Source organism: Ursus americanus, chromosome 36 (assembly GCF_024610735.1).
Source record: "Ursus americanus isolate L20-20 chromosome 36, mUrsAme1.1.p, whole genome shotgun sequence".
In the NCBI taxonomy this organism is placed as follows: Eukaryota; Metazoa; Chordata; class Mammalia; order Carnivora; family Ursidae; genus Ursus; species Ursus americanus.
In genome coordinates this window covers 13,733,673-13,749,416 of record NC_142162.1, presented here as the reverse complement: position 1 = coordinate 13,749,416, position 15,744 = coordinate 13,733,673, and the positions used below count along the sequence as shown (strand labels likewise).

Genomic DNA, 15,744 nt, shown 5'->3' with positions numbered 1-15,744 from the left:
AGCCATTCTCACGGCCCCACGTCGGGGCGGGGTGGGGGGGGCGGTCAGTGCCGTGGGTTTCAGGGAAGAGCTCTGGGCACGGTCCCGTGTTCGGAAGGTCTGTCTGAGCATTCAGGTCACCGGCTGGGTCACAACCCGAGCTGCGCAGCCTGCTGGCCACACTTCCTGGCTAGCTGGGCTCTGAGGCTGCCCTCATTGTTCCGAGGAACCCCACTGGAGGCTGCTTGTTTTCTCGCATGGGGACCAGCTACACCTGGGCTAAGCGGGGTTAGCCGAAACACGCCGAGTACTCTTGACAGGAGCCGTGGCTGAACGGCAGGGAATCCTAGCTCCGGGGCATATGTGCTCGTTACTCCCGGAGTGCTGATGATTCTTCCTGTTATTATTGCCCAGGCCTGTCTTTAGCCTGCAGACCGCTCAAGCAGTCCTTGATCACAAATAATCATACGTCTGCGTTCGTATCAGCCACTTCGACACTATCTTCTTTGTCTAGTCCTTGAGATTTATCAAGGTGTGTGGGATTTCCCCACTCCAATTTTTTTCCTTTTGTCTTGTCTTCTCTCACAGCCTCTGGGGACACAGTGTCTCACGGCCAAACCACCTTCCTCTGCCTCCTCTCGAGTAGTCACGGTCTGGACGTTGCTCCCTTATGGCCTTTCCTTATTAGTGGATGTAATAAAAGGAGGTACTTAGCCTAAAAGTTACTCTGGCTCTCCGGAAAGAAAGGAGTCTGAGTCACTGTCACTTGTGATCTGTGCATGTTACAGGGCCTCACACTCGCTGAGTGTGACACACTGTTCCCTCATTTCCTCCTTCCGCTGGGTTCAGCCAGGAATCTAAACCAAGTGAGGAATGCAACCGGATGGGTGACGGTACGGCCAGGTTCAAACCCAGAGCAGAAACTGGTACCGGGCCACCAAACGTGTGTGTGTGTGTGTGTGTGTGTGTGCATGCGTGTGTGTTTGTACACACACACGCTCTCAAAATGCTTCAATACTGGTACAGAGAAGGATTTTAACAGTCGAAATTCAGGGGAAAAGTTGTATCACGTGTGTGTTCGTTGAAGACTGAGGCGTCGTGCTTGACTCCTGGCTGGAACGCTTGCCCGGTGGCTGCTTCTAGTAGAGACCATCCAAGTGCCCGCAGGCTCGGTCTGGGCCACCTTGAGCCCTTACAGTCACTGTGAAAGCAGAACGGGCTTGCGGCTCCCAATCCAGCCAACCGCGCGAAAACAACCAAATGACAGTTTGGGATGAGAGCGCGACTACTTAATATGAAGGATTTAGCATTGATTTCTGGAGGTGTGATCATGGTATGGCGGTTATTTTTTCCTAAAGAGGCTTTGTCTGGGACACCTGGCTGGCTCAGCGGGTAGAGCATGTGACTCTTGATCTCAGGGTTGTGAGTTCGAGCCCTACGTTGGGTGTAGGGATTACTGAAAAAAAATCTTAAAAAAAAGAGGGGGGCGCCTGGGTGGCTCAGTCAGTAAAGCATCTGCCTTCACTCAGGTCATGATCTCAGGGTCCTGGGACTGAGTCCCACATCGGGCTCCTTGCTCAGGGCGGAGCCTGCTTCTCCCTCTGCCTGCTGCTCCCCTTGCTTGTGCTTTCTCTTTCTCTCTCTCTCTGACAAATAAATAAAATCTTTTAAAAATAAAAAAATCGGGATGGCACAGCAACATGTAGGTGAGACACTGGGTTTCCGGGCCTTGGGGTGTCTGCTCACGTAGGCCAATGGCTGTCAGTTTCTGAAGGATCCTTCAGGAGCTGCTTCTTGACCACCTACTCAGCTGGCTTTGCTCTTATTCGAAACACTCAGTTTGCTGGCACAGCGGCCCCAGGTGTAAGAGCCTGTGTTCTTTGTTCTCGCATTGTAGGTGATGAGAGTGGTACCATCCCATCTCCTACTCGGGGTTCTGTCCAGTGAGGCTTCTAACAGTCCTTGTCATTCCAACAGCTGACCACCAGAGGCCCGAGACCCAAAAGCACATGGCTGCCTGTCTGGGTCGGTAGATTTTCCAATACTTACATGCGATGGGAGAAGCAACCTGTAAGAGGACCTCAGGCAGGTGCTCCCCTGGTCACAGCATTCTTGCCCAGACGCTCCCCTGCGCAGTGGCCTAAATGTGGCAGTAAGAACAGCCTGCTTCCCACTGCTCAGCTGACCTGAAGCATTACCGAAATCTTTACCTGATGTGACCTTTGAACTTTGGGAACCTGCAGACTGTCCACATTTTCTGTTCAGCTCTGGGATTCGAAGGTGAATGAGAACACAGTCACTGCCTCAAGGAGCTCCCTGTCCTTCTGAAAGGGGGAGCAGACATCTCAGTAGCCAGGTGCCATACAGGGTACTCCTGGGATACAAAAGGCGGGAAAGAGCCATCTCCCCTCCTTCCCTAGGGGGCCAGTGTTGAGGCCGGACCCAGCATGATCTGCAGTCCCAGAGAAGTCAGGTAGGACCCAAGCTGGTGCTGTTGGTTTCTCTGAATGCTAGAATTCTGGGTAAGGGTTAGTTTCTTCTTTAACCACCCCTGTACTTTCCAGTTTGCTAAAGGAAGCATATTTCATAATTAGGAAGAAAATTGTGTAAAGATTTAAATACAGGCAGGGCTGGCCTTGGAAATTGCCTTTTCAGCTTAAGGAGAAAAAAAAAAACCTCCTTTAAGTCTTTACTCGGTGTTCTGTAGCTAACATTTTTGTGAAAAAGACATTGGTTAAGGGAGTGAAACAAGATTTTCTAGTGTTGTCAACAGTACAACGATAAGCCACAAAGATGAGGGGATAAAAATCAAGTGGAGAGCCAAACCAGGGACTAGTAAAGGATCTTTCAACACGGGGCAGTACATCGAACATCTGTAAGGAATTGTAACCTGAGCATATGAATAAGACAGGGGTGAGGTCCAAAGATAAGTCTGAGTTTTTAGAATAAATAAATGTAAAAGCTTTGTTTTCCGACCCTGGAGCATGGGCTGAGGAGAGGCAAATGAACTGAAACTGGCCTAGCCGGGGATAGCTGCACTGACTCCCATGCCTGGGTCACCGGAGGGAGGGGATTTTGAATTTGATGGTCGAAGTCAAAGTGTCCAAACACTTTTTCTCATTTCCAGACTCCTGCTGATAATTGACCCTGAAGTTTTGGCCTGCTTTTTCTTTTTCTTTATGGTCACGAAACTCCTAATAAATCTAAGGACATTAGACTACTCAAGGTTACTTGCTTGGGTTCACTTAGCCCTGCTGAATAAGCACTGTCCCGCCTAAAGTACAGCCGGGCAGACAGGCACATCCAGAATGCCCAGGAGCGCTCTGCGTCAAGCAGCTAAAACAGGAGTTTGGTTCCTCACCCCACACACTGAAAGTGGGGCGGCTTGTTTTACTCTCTTCCTATTGCTTACGCTGTCTTCCTCATGCAACAGTCTTCTTACCCCTGGGCCGGGATGTGAGGATGCCTGGATTTTATTTCATTCATTCCAAGTGACTTCTACATAAGTACCTTTGTTGGGAGTTCTGAAGTGCTAGAGTTGAAGCGATTAAGATAATTCCAGAATTTTCATCTGCCTAGGAACAGGAAGATGATAATAGCTTTGTGGCTACACCCTCTGAGGTGCATTCTCGGACTTTCAGAAAAGATTCCAGTTCCTAGTTTGGAACAGTTCATGAACAAGGAGGTGTAGTAGAGATTGTGAGCTGTCCTGCAAGACCTGTTCTCTCCTTTGCACATGAAGAGCTGACTGGCCAACCCAAAGACTGCATTTCCCAGGCTTCCTTGCAAGCTAGGGGTAACCATGTGACACAGTGCTGGCCAATGGGGTGTGAGCAGAAGTGACTCGTACAACTTCCTGGTCGTACTTGGAAAAGGAAAGTGCAGATGCCTGGCTCCCAGGCGCTGTAGCACGGTCATGTTGGCCCTGAATTGCTTTGGCACCTTCCGTGGAGTAACAAGAGATAAAAAGGCAGGGTTGTTTAAACCACCAGTTGCCACGGTCTTCATCACAATGGAAAAACCTATATCCCAATTATAACAAGAGTGTACAGGAAACTAGTTGTGATGGAGGGAAGTTTGAAAACAAACTCTTGAGGTGATAGTAATAACCGAGTGTTCCATGCAGATGGCCATCATGTGTTCAAACATGCCTGTGAAGTATTCTGACTTCACATGCAAGAAGAACTCTTGGGGGGGGGGGAGCTGGGTGGCTCAGTCGTTAAGCATCTGCCTTCGGCTCAGGGCGTGATCCCAGGGTACTGGGATCGAGCCCCGCATCGGGCTCCTCCGCTGGGAGCCTGCTTCTTCCTTTCCCACTCCCCCTGCTTGTGTTCCCTCTCTCACTGTCTCTCTCTCTCTCTGTCAAATAAATGAATAAAATCTTAAAAAAAAAAAGAACTACTCTTGGGCATACCCATGTAAAGGCAGCAGGCAGTGAAAGGCCAAGCTCCCTCCCCTGTGGTTTGTGCTGCCGTTCTGTGCCTTTCAGTCCTGGCTGCGTGGTGGTCCTCCCTTCGACCTTCTCCTGTGGATTACCAAGCTCCTTTCCTGTAGGAAGACTGAGGGGCTGAGGCTTCAGGGAGAGACGCTATGGCTCAATCAGGTACAGGTCATGAGCTCCCTGCCTCAGCCCAGAGAAGGTTCCCGACAAGCCACGAAGGCTCTGCCCAAGGGAGGCCTCTCTGGTCCAATCCAACCTCATCATACTTGTGGGACTGAACAGAGACCACAGGAGTTGCAGTTTAAATGGATCAAAGTCTATGTGGAAGAAGAATCCTTCCTCTCGAAGCTTCTCTGTGTCCTCGTTCCCCGTACTTGCCTTCCTGTCTGGCTTGGTGACAGCATGGTCACCTGCCGGTACCGGGGGCCCCGAGAGCAGGCACAGCTCCTGTGTGATACAGCTCAGCTCTGGTTACTAAAAGGAAAAAAAGACCACGTTGTTGGCATTTCCTGCGCTTGGGGGGATTAAAACATTACTGTGGCCAGCTCGTTGAAGCAGGTTTACTTTGTTTTTCATACCTGGAAAAACACCATCCCTAATGAAATGTTCTTAGATATTTGACGGTAGTACTTGGAGGTCGTTGTAAGCGTGTGTATTATAAAAGCTTTGGGGTGGGTGGCCTCTTTCAACTGAACTATGCATCTAATAGGGAATAAGAGGTCTCAGTTACATGCATGTTGTCATTTCCACGACGTCTAGCTGGGCCTGGACATGGAACGTAGTCTAATCAGTCCCCTCTACCACGAAGCATTTTCCCCAGGACTGGGTTTGCCTTGGCCTCTTCCGTTCTCCTGCAGCTCCTCACGTGCCCTCCCTCCAGGCCCGAGTTTGCCCCCCACCCCAGCCCTACCCTATCCAGGCACGCAGTTCCCGCAGTGGTGTGTTCTTTCCCCGCCCCACGAAATTCAGTAGCTCCACGGCGAAACTCGTGCTTGCTTGCTGTCGGCCTACCTGTCTTGTCTCTCTCTGTGGTTTGGTGTGTTTGTGCATTCAGTAGCCCGTGGCTCGCAGCTTAAGCAGAGCCCCGAATACCCAAAGACTCCTAATAAGTGTGTACAAAGCCCAGGACGTTGTCTTCCCTGTTGATAACTGAATTATGATTCTTCAAGTTTAGGATTTATTACAATAGCTACAACTGTACTGTAAATTCTACCAACGTGGCATTATTGTGGGATTGTTGATTTTCGGCCACATTCTATTCGTAACAGTTCGGATTTTTGTGATCTTAAGAACATAGAATTTGAATTTAAAAGTGGGTTTTTTTTTTCTTTTTAATATGGACTAAATTATCCTTAAATTCCTGATTTTAGAAGTCACATGGGAGATTGATTTTGATTATGCTTTTGGTGGGTTAAAAACTTCCTTCAGAAGCAGATTTCAGCAATTATATTATGTCATTCATCGTTGCGTTTTGTCCTAAAGGTTGTCTTTTGTAGAAAGATTGTAGAAACCTAGTGATATCTTACAGGAGGTAAAAAAAAAAAAAAAAAAGAAAAAGAAAAATGGAATAAACAGAAGTGCAACTTTCATTAAGTCTTTCCAATCTCTTCTCAGTACTATGCAGGATGACATCTTCATTCTTCATGAACAAGAGTATGACAGTTTGCTTGAGTCCGTCTTCAAAACTGAATTCTTGAGCCTCTTAGCAAAGCGTTATGAGGAGAAAACCCAGAAGCAACTACCTCTGAAATTTAGCAATACGTAAGTGGGGACCTGGGGCCCCACATTCTGCGTAAAGCTTGATCTCCCCACTGCAGTCCAGGCTGAGAAGGCGGGAAGCCTGTGGGGTGGAGCAGGGGTCTGACCACTGCAGGGGTGTCAGGGAAGCCCAGCCCTGCATGCCGCTGCTTACCCCAGACAGTCCTGGGGCCTGCAGGAGACAGTCCTGATGGGTGTTACAGACATGGAAGGGCCACTTTTGAGTTTCTGTGAAGTAGTATGGACAGCTACTTAAAATGAGGATTTTTCTGTCACATGGCATAAGAAAATACAAGTTAAAAGAGCAGAATATGGAATTGTGTCATGTAGACATATAGGCAGTCTGAAAAATAAAACTGGCTGGGTAGTTTTGGAGTTGTGAGTAAACTTCCCTTCTATTTGGATTTTGGTTACTAGTGTGGAAGGGAATTTAATTAAATAATAACCACTTTCCGTGCTGGGGAGACGTGGGCTATCTTGTGTCTGGCATCTCTCAGTTCTCCCCGAACACGACTGAGGGAAATCAGAGTGGCACAGTGACACATCATAGTAGGTGTGGCCTGGGAATTGTCCCCTTCCTGCTGTCCCGTGGGCAGGCACACCTGCGTTCACCTGGAGTGACACCGGTACCTGTAATGGCCTGCCTCCCTCACCAGCCGGTTTCTCCCAGGCGCTGGGCCCCACGTGCCCCTGCCTCTGGGGTCAGTGGCTCACCGAGGGCCGGTGGCTCCATCTATCTGGGCGGGCCTCGTTCTGCCGCATGCTTGCCCGGCAGCAGATGTCCACGCTGGGGTCCTTAAGCGCCACTTTCTCACTGTTGCATCTCTGCCCGTTACCAACAAATGTCGTTGTCGCAGGCTTGAACTCAAGTTGAAAAAGGAGAACTGGGGTCCCTGGAGTGCAGGGGGCTCCCGGCAAGTGCAGTTCCACCAAGGCTTTGGTGACCTGGCCATCCTGAAGCCCAGTAACAAAGTGCTGCAGGTCAGCATCGGACCGGGGCTGCCCAAGAACTCCCGTAAGTGTCCCTGCCCTCCGCCACCCTGCTCCGTGCCAGACTGGCTTCTCACCCGGTGCTCACGGGGCGTGCACACATCTGCGGGGCGGACAACCAGGGCGTCCCTCAGCAGGCCGCTTCCCCCTGCCCCGGACCCCGAGACCCCAGGACCCAGCTCCTTCGTTTTGTGTCATTCATGCCTTGTGAGTCCCTGCTCTTCTCATTTCCTCAGCCCAGAAGGAATTCCCTCTGTACCCTCTTCCAGCTGGATTAATCCTACCCTCCTTCGTGTCCTCCCTGAGACCTTATTTATTAGTTTCCTTTGCTGTACACCTGTCTCTGCAGAGACGTCCCCCGCCCCGCAGAGCGCCTGCCGCCCCGTCCTCATTCCGGCCGGCAGTGATGCTCCCGGTAGCACCGGCTTGCTTTCTAAGCCCTCGTGTCTGTGTCAAGGGGACAAGTCGGCTTCCAGCCTTTGTGGGCTGTGTTTAACTGGAGATAGGATGCAAGCTCCTGCAGGAAAGGCTCCTGAGCGAAGCGGAGGGGCGGCGAGTGCTGAAACGCGCTGCACGCCCGTGACCGTGACGCGCCTCTCTGCGCGGTGTTAGAACACGAGCGCGAACCGGGAAATGCCCCCAGTTTCTCTTTTGAAAGCCTACAAAAATAGAAACTCTTTTGTAAGAGTGTGAATATCTCTTTGTAAAGCCGTGGTCTCTAACATTCCAAACACCATCGTTCCGTGGACGTATCTTCCGGCCACTCCGGCCCGAGAGCTCCCGAGACAGTCCCCCCTTCAAGCATCCCTCCTGCACCGCCAGCCGCCCCTGCAGATCCGGCTGGACCCCGGGTTGCACACCTCGCCCAGGCTTCCCATAAGCAAAACACCAGCAGAAGCCCTAAAACCAGCCAGTGGCACTGATTTTGACGACTTCGTCTCGCTTGTTTATTTCAGGTCCCACCAGAAGGAACACAGCTCAGAACAGAAGTTACTCCAGTGGGACGCACAATGCCAACTACCCAATGAGAGCTGCCCCTCCCCCGCCAGGTAAGCCGAGCATGCGCCGTGGAGCAGGACCGCTACTCGGGACCCCGTAACCTGGAAAACGTATTTGGGAAGAAACCCCGGAGCAAATGAATGCACACGTATCAGCCAGCCGTGAGCCATTCCGGTGCCAGATACACTCCTACCAACACAATGGCCCTGCTTGTGACCCCGCAACGCAGGAAAAGTGTGGGCTTGTGAGACTGAACCGTGGCTGAGTTAACGATCTGGATTTCATTACCTAGCAGTATTGCTCCCTGAGGAAAGGCTTCTTACATCAGTAAGAGAAAAAAGGAGTTCCTTGTCCATGGCAACCGGAGTGTTGTCAGCTTTGCGGTTATAGGATGCGGCCTATACCCGTGACACCCCTACTCAGAGCCAGCCAAACATCACGAGGAGATTTTGCAACTAGGTAATACCTTAATGAATAAGTCGAAAAATTTTATTTTCAGTCCGATGGGCTCTAGGACAAGTGCTCCAGAAATTCAAGTAATATCTAAAAGGATTACAAAATGGACACAAAACATTTTTTTAGATCCTCCGTTTCATATTTCTCATTTTTTATGATAAAACTATAGCATGCAGGTCAGTAAAATCCAAACCTGAGTAAATGCAAGACTTCTTGCCTGTAAAAATCCATTTAGTGCTTTAAGAGCGATCTCAAAATTCACCAACTGTTTTTCCATCACTCACAAAATTCAGTCAATAATAAACTGTCCCCAGAATATTTGGTTTTCATAAGCTTAGGCATCTAGGTCTGAAAGGGTTATCTTAGGACTACACTTAACTCAGATCATCCCAGACAAGGGAATCCTATCTGTAACCGTGTCCGAAGGAAGCAGTGAAAAGCATTTCTTTTGTCTCCGGCTCTGGAATCTCACCGTTGTGTGCTGTTATGAACACCCGTGCCTAGCAGTAAGAAAGTAATTCTCCTCTCTTCTGGAGTCCCCATGCTGCCTGGCCCGGCTCTCTCCGCACCTCTGCCTTCACCCTTGAAGAAAATCCAAGCACAAAAGAACCGAAGAGAACCAGTGTAGGATTGTGTTACTGCTTATGTGCTGCCCCCACCCCCCCCGCAAATCCTGGCCAGACCACCTGGAAAGCTCATTTGCCTCAGCTAGGTTGGCCAAAGTTGCCTTAGACCAAATACCTGACCTTGAGCCCAGCTCCCAACCTCTCTACGTGACCGTTTCTCCATCAATAAAATGAGGCAGCCTTTCTCATACTATCTGTGTGGAACACAGGTCCGTTGTGGTTGTTTTTCCCTCTTTCTTTTCTTAATTTCTTTCTTTTCAACCCATCGCAAACCATACTTTTGTAAGATATAATAAAAATCACTCGAAGAATGGAATTTTGAAAGCATTCAAAATAGAAGCCCAAATTTCTTACTGGATTCAAAAGGTACGAAATATGTCTATGAAACTGCTGTGAGCCTTTCTAAGTGCTTATTCTTAATTTCTGAACTTATCGAGAGCGAGTGGCCCATCCGTGAACCTCCCACTTCGAGTATCCCAGCCCTAGAGCACGCCCCTCTCCTTGACAACCTTGGCAGCAAGTAGGGGCTCACCAGACTCCTTGTTTCCTTCGGGAAGAAACTGACGCACTGAAGGGTCACAGATCTTGCTCAAGGTCATCAAAGCTGACGAAGACAGAGCCAAACCTGACTGGCTAGTCCCTCTTAGAAACTAGGGGTCGTCCCATCTGTACCAAAGAGTTCTTTTCCTTAATTTGGTTGGAAGAGGTTATGGTAGGTTCACCAAACTGTGCCTTGGGGAGTCTTGTTCTCCTTCATTCTTGCCCAGATCTGTCAGTGGGAGAAGAGAGAAGAGACCGTACACACAATGGAGTGGTGATGCCCCTTTCAGCCCGGGCCTGTGGCTTGGAGCCCATCACCATATTCCATTATTTACCAGACAATGTGATCTTGACCAGGAACAGTTGTTTGGCTAAGAGAGCTTGCTGTATCTGGATCGATCCACCCAGCGGCCACATTTCCCTGCCTGTGTGGAGTGCTCCCTCTGCCTCCCACAACGGCCTCCTGCAGGGGACACCTGAGGCTGACCCCTTGAAAATGGATGTCCAGCTGTTTAAACAGGTGCCTGCCAGCCCTCTTGAATCATAACCTCAGAGTTTTTCTTAGATCGAAGAATGTGCCTGCCAGCTCGTTGCAAGCGTACCTTTCCTTGCATGTGGGCTTTGAAACCCTGAACATCTGGTGATTCTGATGTCAGATTCAGCAAGCACGTGTGAGTGTCTGCTACGTTCCAGGCACTTGCTCGGCAGCTTACAATGTATTAGCTCTATTCCTCCTGCTGTATTTGCAGTCATGCCCTCTGTATTTTCAGATAGGAAAACGGAGTCCTAGAGAAGCTAAGGAGCTTGCACTTGGCTAAGAGATGGAATGAATTTGGAGAGCCTTTTAGCAGAAGATAGAAAATTTAAGCGCTGTTTTCTCCCCTTCTCCTCTCTCTAGGATACCATCAGAATGGAGTCCTCAAAAACCAGTTTCTGCCACATCCCCATGCTGCTGGCAACCAGAGGTTAAATCAGAAAAGTCTGTATAGCTCCATGGCCCGCCCACCCTTGCCACGACAACAGTCCACCGGCTCAGACCGAGTGTCCCAGACGCCGGAGAGCTTGGATTTCCTTAAGGTCCCAGACCAGGGTGCCGCCGGGTAAGAGTCCCACCTCCTCTAGATGAAGCTGGTGACCCCCCTCTCCCTCGATCACAGCAGGGTCCAGGGCGTTCTTTGGGCAGTCTCTGCATGAGTCTAGAGTTGTTTTCCACCTGCGGGTTGTAATCTGGGATCCAGGGCCGAGGCCACGGGGCTCTTGGTTGACGTTTCTGAAAGTACAGCCAGGTTGATGGCGCACGACTCCTTCCCTGGGGACGGCTTATCGTGAACCTCGGAAGAGGGTCCCCTTCCGCGCTGAGAGTCCATTCCTCTGTGACCTGTCTGGCGTGGCTGAGGAGTGCTGATGGGGTTTTGATCGCGGCCTGTGCCTGCAGTTGCATGAACACTGCAGCACCAAGTAGCCTTAGAAACATGAAGGATAACCTCCCAGCCTTCTAGGACGTGTGGATGTTTTTATGCATACTGGTCTTCAGGGCTTCCAGATGACAGCCTCTCCGCCTTTCTAGAACTGGAAGCGAAGACTGGTAAAAAGAAACCCAGGGTTTTTAGCTGGAGGAAGGGAACTCTGTATTGATATTCCAAGGAGTCCTCGGTGTGGAAAGGGGGTTGGACACGTCCTGCAGTCTCGCCAGGAATAAAACAGGCCAACTTTAAGGCCAGTCGGGGAACTCTGCCAGGTGGTAGATTTTGGCGTCAGTGAACAAAAGAGCATTCTAGAAGCCCAGAGACGAACTGCCCTGGGTTGTAAGGAGTGCCTTGTCCTTGGAAGTGTTCAGGCACAAGGTGGATGGAAATAATCAGGCAAAAAGACTGTAGAGTGATGTTGTCAAACACCAGATCATGGTGAGGATCTCATTTCAATCCCTTCAAACCCGTCTAACGTCGGACCTGCTGTGTACCCTGAGCTTCATCTTCCTCATCCGTGCACTGATGTGACACGACCAGGCTGCAGGGTTGTTGGGAGGACTAGGAAGAATGTACATAAAATCTCTGGCCCCGGGGCGCCTGGGTGGCGCAGTCGTTAAGCGTCTGCCTTCGGCTCAGGGCGTGATCCCGGCGTTCTGGGATCGAGCCCCACATCGGGCTCCTCTGCTGGGAGCCTGCTTCTTCCTCTCCCACTCCCCCTGCTTGTGTTCCCTCTCTCGCTGGCTGTCCCTCTCTCTGTCAAATAATTAAATCTTAAAAAAAAAAAAATCCCTGGCCTGGTACTAGACGTGTAAGGGGCTGCTCGGTCAGCCATGGCTTGATGATGATGGTGACGGTGATAGTAGTGACTTGTCAGTTGTCATCCAACCCCACACAATCCTCAGGGGTGGGGTAGTTTCCCCTGCTGAACCCCAGAATGGCCTGCTCCAGCCCCTGCTCTTCCCCTGCCTGGTGCCTACCTCCATTTTCCATTCTCTCGGTGTCTCTAGAATGATGAAGTTTCGTGTGTGGTCAGGAGGCTTATGTATGAAATAGAGCCATGCCGGGAGAGAAACAGCAGCTCCTCCCATTCCCTTCTAGGCCCCAGTACAGGATGTTTTTCCTGCCTTGTCAGCTTCCTTCTGAAAGACCACGAAGCTCTTAGAAACGTAACCACGTTCTCCTGGGGTTCCTTTTCCCCTGGCATGTCTCACCTCGTGTGGGCGCCAGATAGGAAGGCAGCTCAGTTTTGTACAGACGGCTGTCAGTAGAGGGGTTGCCGCCCTGCGCTGGGTCTCTCCCCACCTACCCCCACGCCTGCTTAACCAGCTGCCCCCCCGCCCCAGTTCCAGTGATCACGGCTTACCTGACTGGCTTGGTCCAAAGCAGTAGAGCTCAGACTTTAATGTGCACAGACTCACCTGGAGAACTTTCTGGTCCACTTCCAGAGCTTGATTTAGTGGGTCCAGAGCGGTGCCCAAGAGTTTACATTTCTACCAAGTCCTCAGGTGCTGTTGCTGCTGATCCAGGGACCTCGTTTTGAAAACCACTCATCTGAAGGCATCTGTTGTCTAATTGATAAAGCCAGGAAAGAGTCTATGTACAAGTGAATTCAACGGGTACTGTGCAAGCGATAGGATTGTACCCATAACCCAGACCTACACTATTCAGATGGATGGACGTAGTGAAAATACTCAACCCTTCCTGGGCCCAGGCTGATGTCCCAAAGTAGGCAGGGGATGAAAATCAGTCAACAAAATGCACCAAATCTCTTAGCTCTGTCTGTTAGCTTCCTACTTGCTTTGGCTTTGGCAAGCAAGACCGTCTTTCCAGCCCTGCTTTGCAAGTTACAGACTTGCACACCAGCCAACGGGGAGCATCTGTCAGCCAAAAGCAGGCAATTTAGGAACATTGTGTCTTAACTGAGGCTGCTCCCTTCCAGCCCTTGGCTGCCTGGCTCCCTGTTTAAATCTCATCACGCCCTCTGCCCCCTCTGGGTCTGGGCATACGTGATGGCATACGTGATGGTGTATCAGGCATACGTGATGGTGTATCAGGCATACGTGATGGTGTATCAGGCGTACGTGATGGTGTATCAGGCGTACGTGGCAGTGGCGTGGCAGTGGCCATGAGGCTGGACGGGAAGGGCGCCTGTGAAGCCGTCCAGTGGGCAGGAGGATGTCCCTGACCTCCTGTGGTGCGCATACCCTTGCTCGGCACATTGAGCCCCGGTAGCTACGAGAATCCCAGCCAGCCTCTTCTCTGCACACTTAGACCTGCTCTGACACAAACATTCCTTGAAAAATCGCACTCCAGTCAAAGGGCTGAGCTTCTTCCTAGTATTTATTTTCTGAAACACATGACGTGAAAATTAATTTCTAATGTGATCAGAGACCTGAGGCCTGAAGCATTTCGGGATCCTTGGGGTCAGCTGCGTTTAAAAGCTGCTCTTCGCCCAAAAAAACACAAATTGGGTTCATTTCATAGCAGCCTCTTGGAGCGAACAGCGGCCTCTGGGATCCCAAACCTTTCCACAAATACGAGCACTCCTGTATACGTCACAGTTCCAAACAGTGACCTCGAATGTGCCAGTCTGTAAGAGCCAGGTAAGCGCGGTCTTTCTCTGCTTGGGCGTTCACAGCCTTGGGCTTATCTTTTCCCTCTCCCACCCCCGGTGCACTTTTCTGTCTGGGCATATTTAGCATAGGCAATCATTTCTTTTGGATCATGTAATGCGGATAAAATCAAATGGTGTAATTAGCACCTCAAGTTAATTCAGGAAAGTCTTGGTCAGTTTATTTTAGGTTCAGCCAGGTTTTTTTGGCGAGAGCATGAAGCCTTCACTAAATTACCATCCCCACGGGGTTCTTTACCCTTGCCTTGCCATGTTTGTGACACAGAAGCTATTCTTGGTGGCATCCTCGTTGTTGCTGGCCAAGGAGACTAAGAGAGATGTATCCTGCAGACTCTCAGCATACCTTTTGAAATGTCTAATGCAGGTTCAACGTCGTTCCTGATCCTTAGGAAGGAGGACGGGACAAGCAAGAATCATACAGACGGTTCATTCATCAGCCTTTGCTCTGACTTCACAGGAACGCCGTCTTTTCAGTTGGCCTCTTTAGTCCTGTGGTCCTTCTCACAGGAGGGCAACTTCACGAAATTTCGAGATCACTCCAGAGAGTAATCCAACTAGAAGTCGGAGAAACAGAAAACGATTGAAAGTGCTCAGTGCTAGGGCTTCTGGCCGTGCCACAAAGGGGAGGGATCGATAGAAAAATTCAAATGCTGCCTGTATGTCTCTTGACAAGGTTCTCCTAATGGAGTCATATTTTCAAGGGGCTTAAAATTTCCAGCGAGTGTCCAATAGCAATATTTCTCAACCCATTATCTACGGGAGCAGCGGCCGTATCCTGGCCCAGGCAGACATGAGGCTTAGGAATTCCTGGCATCCATTCCCACATTTCCAGTAATGTTTATAGATTCAACCTTTTGGAACAGAACATATTTTAAAGAGCCAATGAAATAAAATGCCATTATTTTCCTTCTTGGAATTTCAAGACATAAATCTCACATCTGCAGAACAAAGAGGTGATATTAGAAAGCTTAATCCCAGCTCACCCTGAGGCCGGCTAGGAACACCCGGCTGCCCCAAAGGTGTGGGAGCTGCGGAGACGCTCACAAAAGGTGGCCTGGCGGTGTGCGGAGGGCTGCAGGGACTGCGTGTCGGTCCCATTTCATTTGTTCATCCTTCATTGATTCACCTTCATTGGTTCAGTCATCAGATATTTACTGAGCCCCGCGCCTCCTCTGGCCGCAGCCGGGCTCGTGGATCGCTTCCCTGATTACCAGCTGTGCCCCCTCCTGTTTGTCCCGAAGTCTCTCCACACCTGGGGGTCCTCGCCTGCGTCGTAAGGATAATAATCGCACGTGAAAGCCCGCTCCCCGGAGCGTCTTGAAGATGAAGTAACGGCTTTGTCCCCGGCAGGTGTTGTGCAATGCAACTCGAAAGTTTATTCGTATTGGTTTTATCACTGTCGTTTGTGTGCTTTGGTCTTATCGGGAGATACTGCTGTTCTACCAGGATGGAAAGGTGGCTTAACTCTCAAGGACTCAGATCTCTGGACTCCTTGTGGTTTGAAACTTCAGGCATTGCAGGCTTGGGGGGGGGCGGTGCTAGGGACAAGGGGACCGGTCCGGGAGGCACCTTCCCCCTGACACGTGGGCAGGGCCTGCTGCTGTCTGTGGGCACAGAGCAACAGCAAAACGGAGAGCCACGAGGTAACGTTACAACAGACGCCAGCTGCACTTGGATGACGTCAGTAAAGTCCCAGGCTGCTTCTCCGGCTGTCCCGTTGCCCCGTCTTTTTCTAGCTAAACATCCTTTGCTCCTTTCGCGGCAGCAGCTCACGTCCCGCGGACGGTGACGTTAGCAGGGGAGAGCCAGTGCCCGAACGCTCACTGTAGAGAGCCTTGTCGTCGTTGACAGCGT

At 50.5% G+C, this 15,744-nt stretch overlaps 1 protein-coding gene across 1 annotated transcript in view; it reads left to right on the top strand.

Annotated features, from left to right (window-relative positions):
- Window positions 1-15,744, top strand: part of MYO1E (myosin IE) — a gene marked incomplete at its 5' end in the record, with an annotated part of 187,763 nt that overhangs the window by 161,150 nt on the left and 10,869 nt on the right. Inside the window, 4 exons of the mRNA XM_087859163.1 lie at window positions 6,035-6,181; window positions 7,036-7,193; window positions 8,125-8,217; window positions 10,688-10,889. Of these exons, the coding sequence (XP_087715289.1) occupies window positions 6,035-6,181; window positions 7,036-7,193; window positions 8,125-8,217; window positions 10,688-10,889 (600 nt within the window). The remainder of the gene's footprint in view (window positions 1-6,034; window positions 6,182-7,035; window positions 7,194-8,124; window positions 8,218-10,687; window positions 10,890-15,744) is intronic.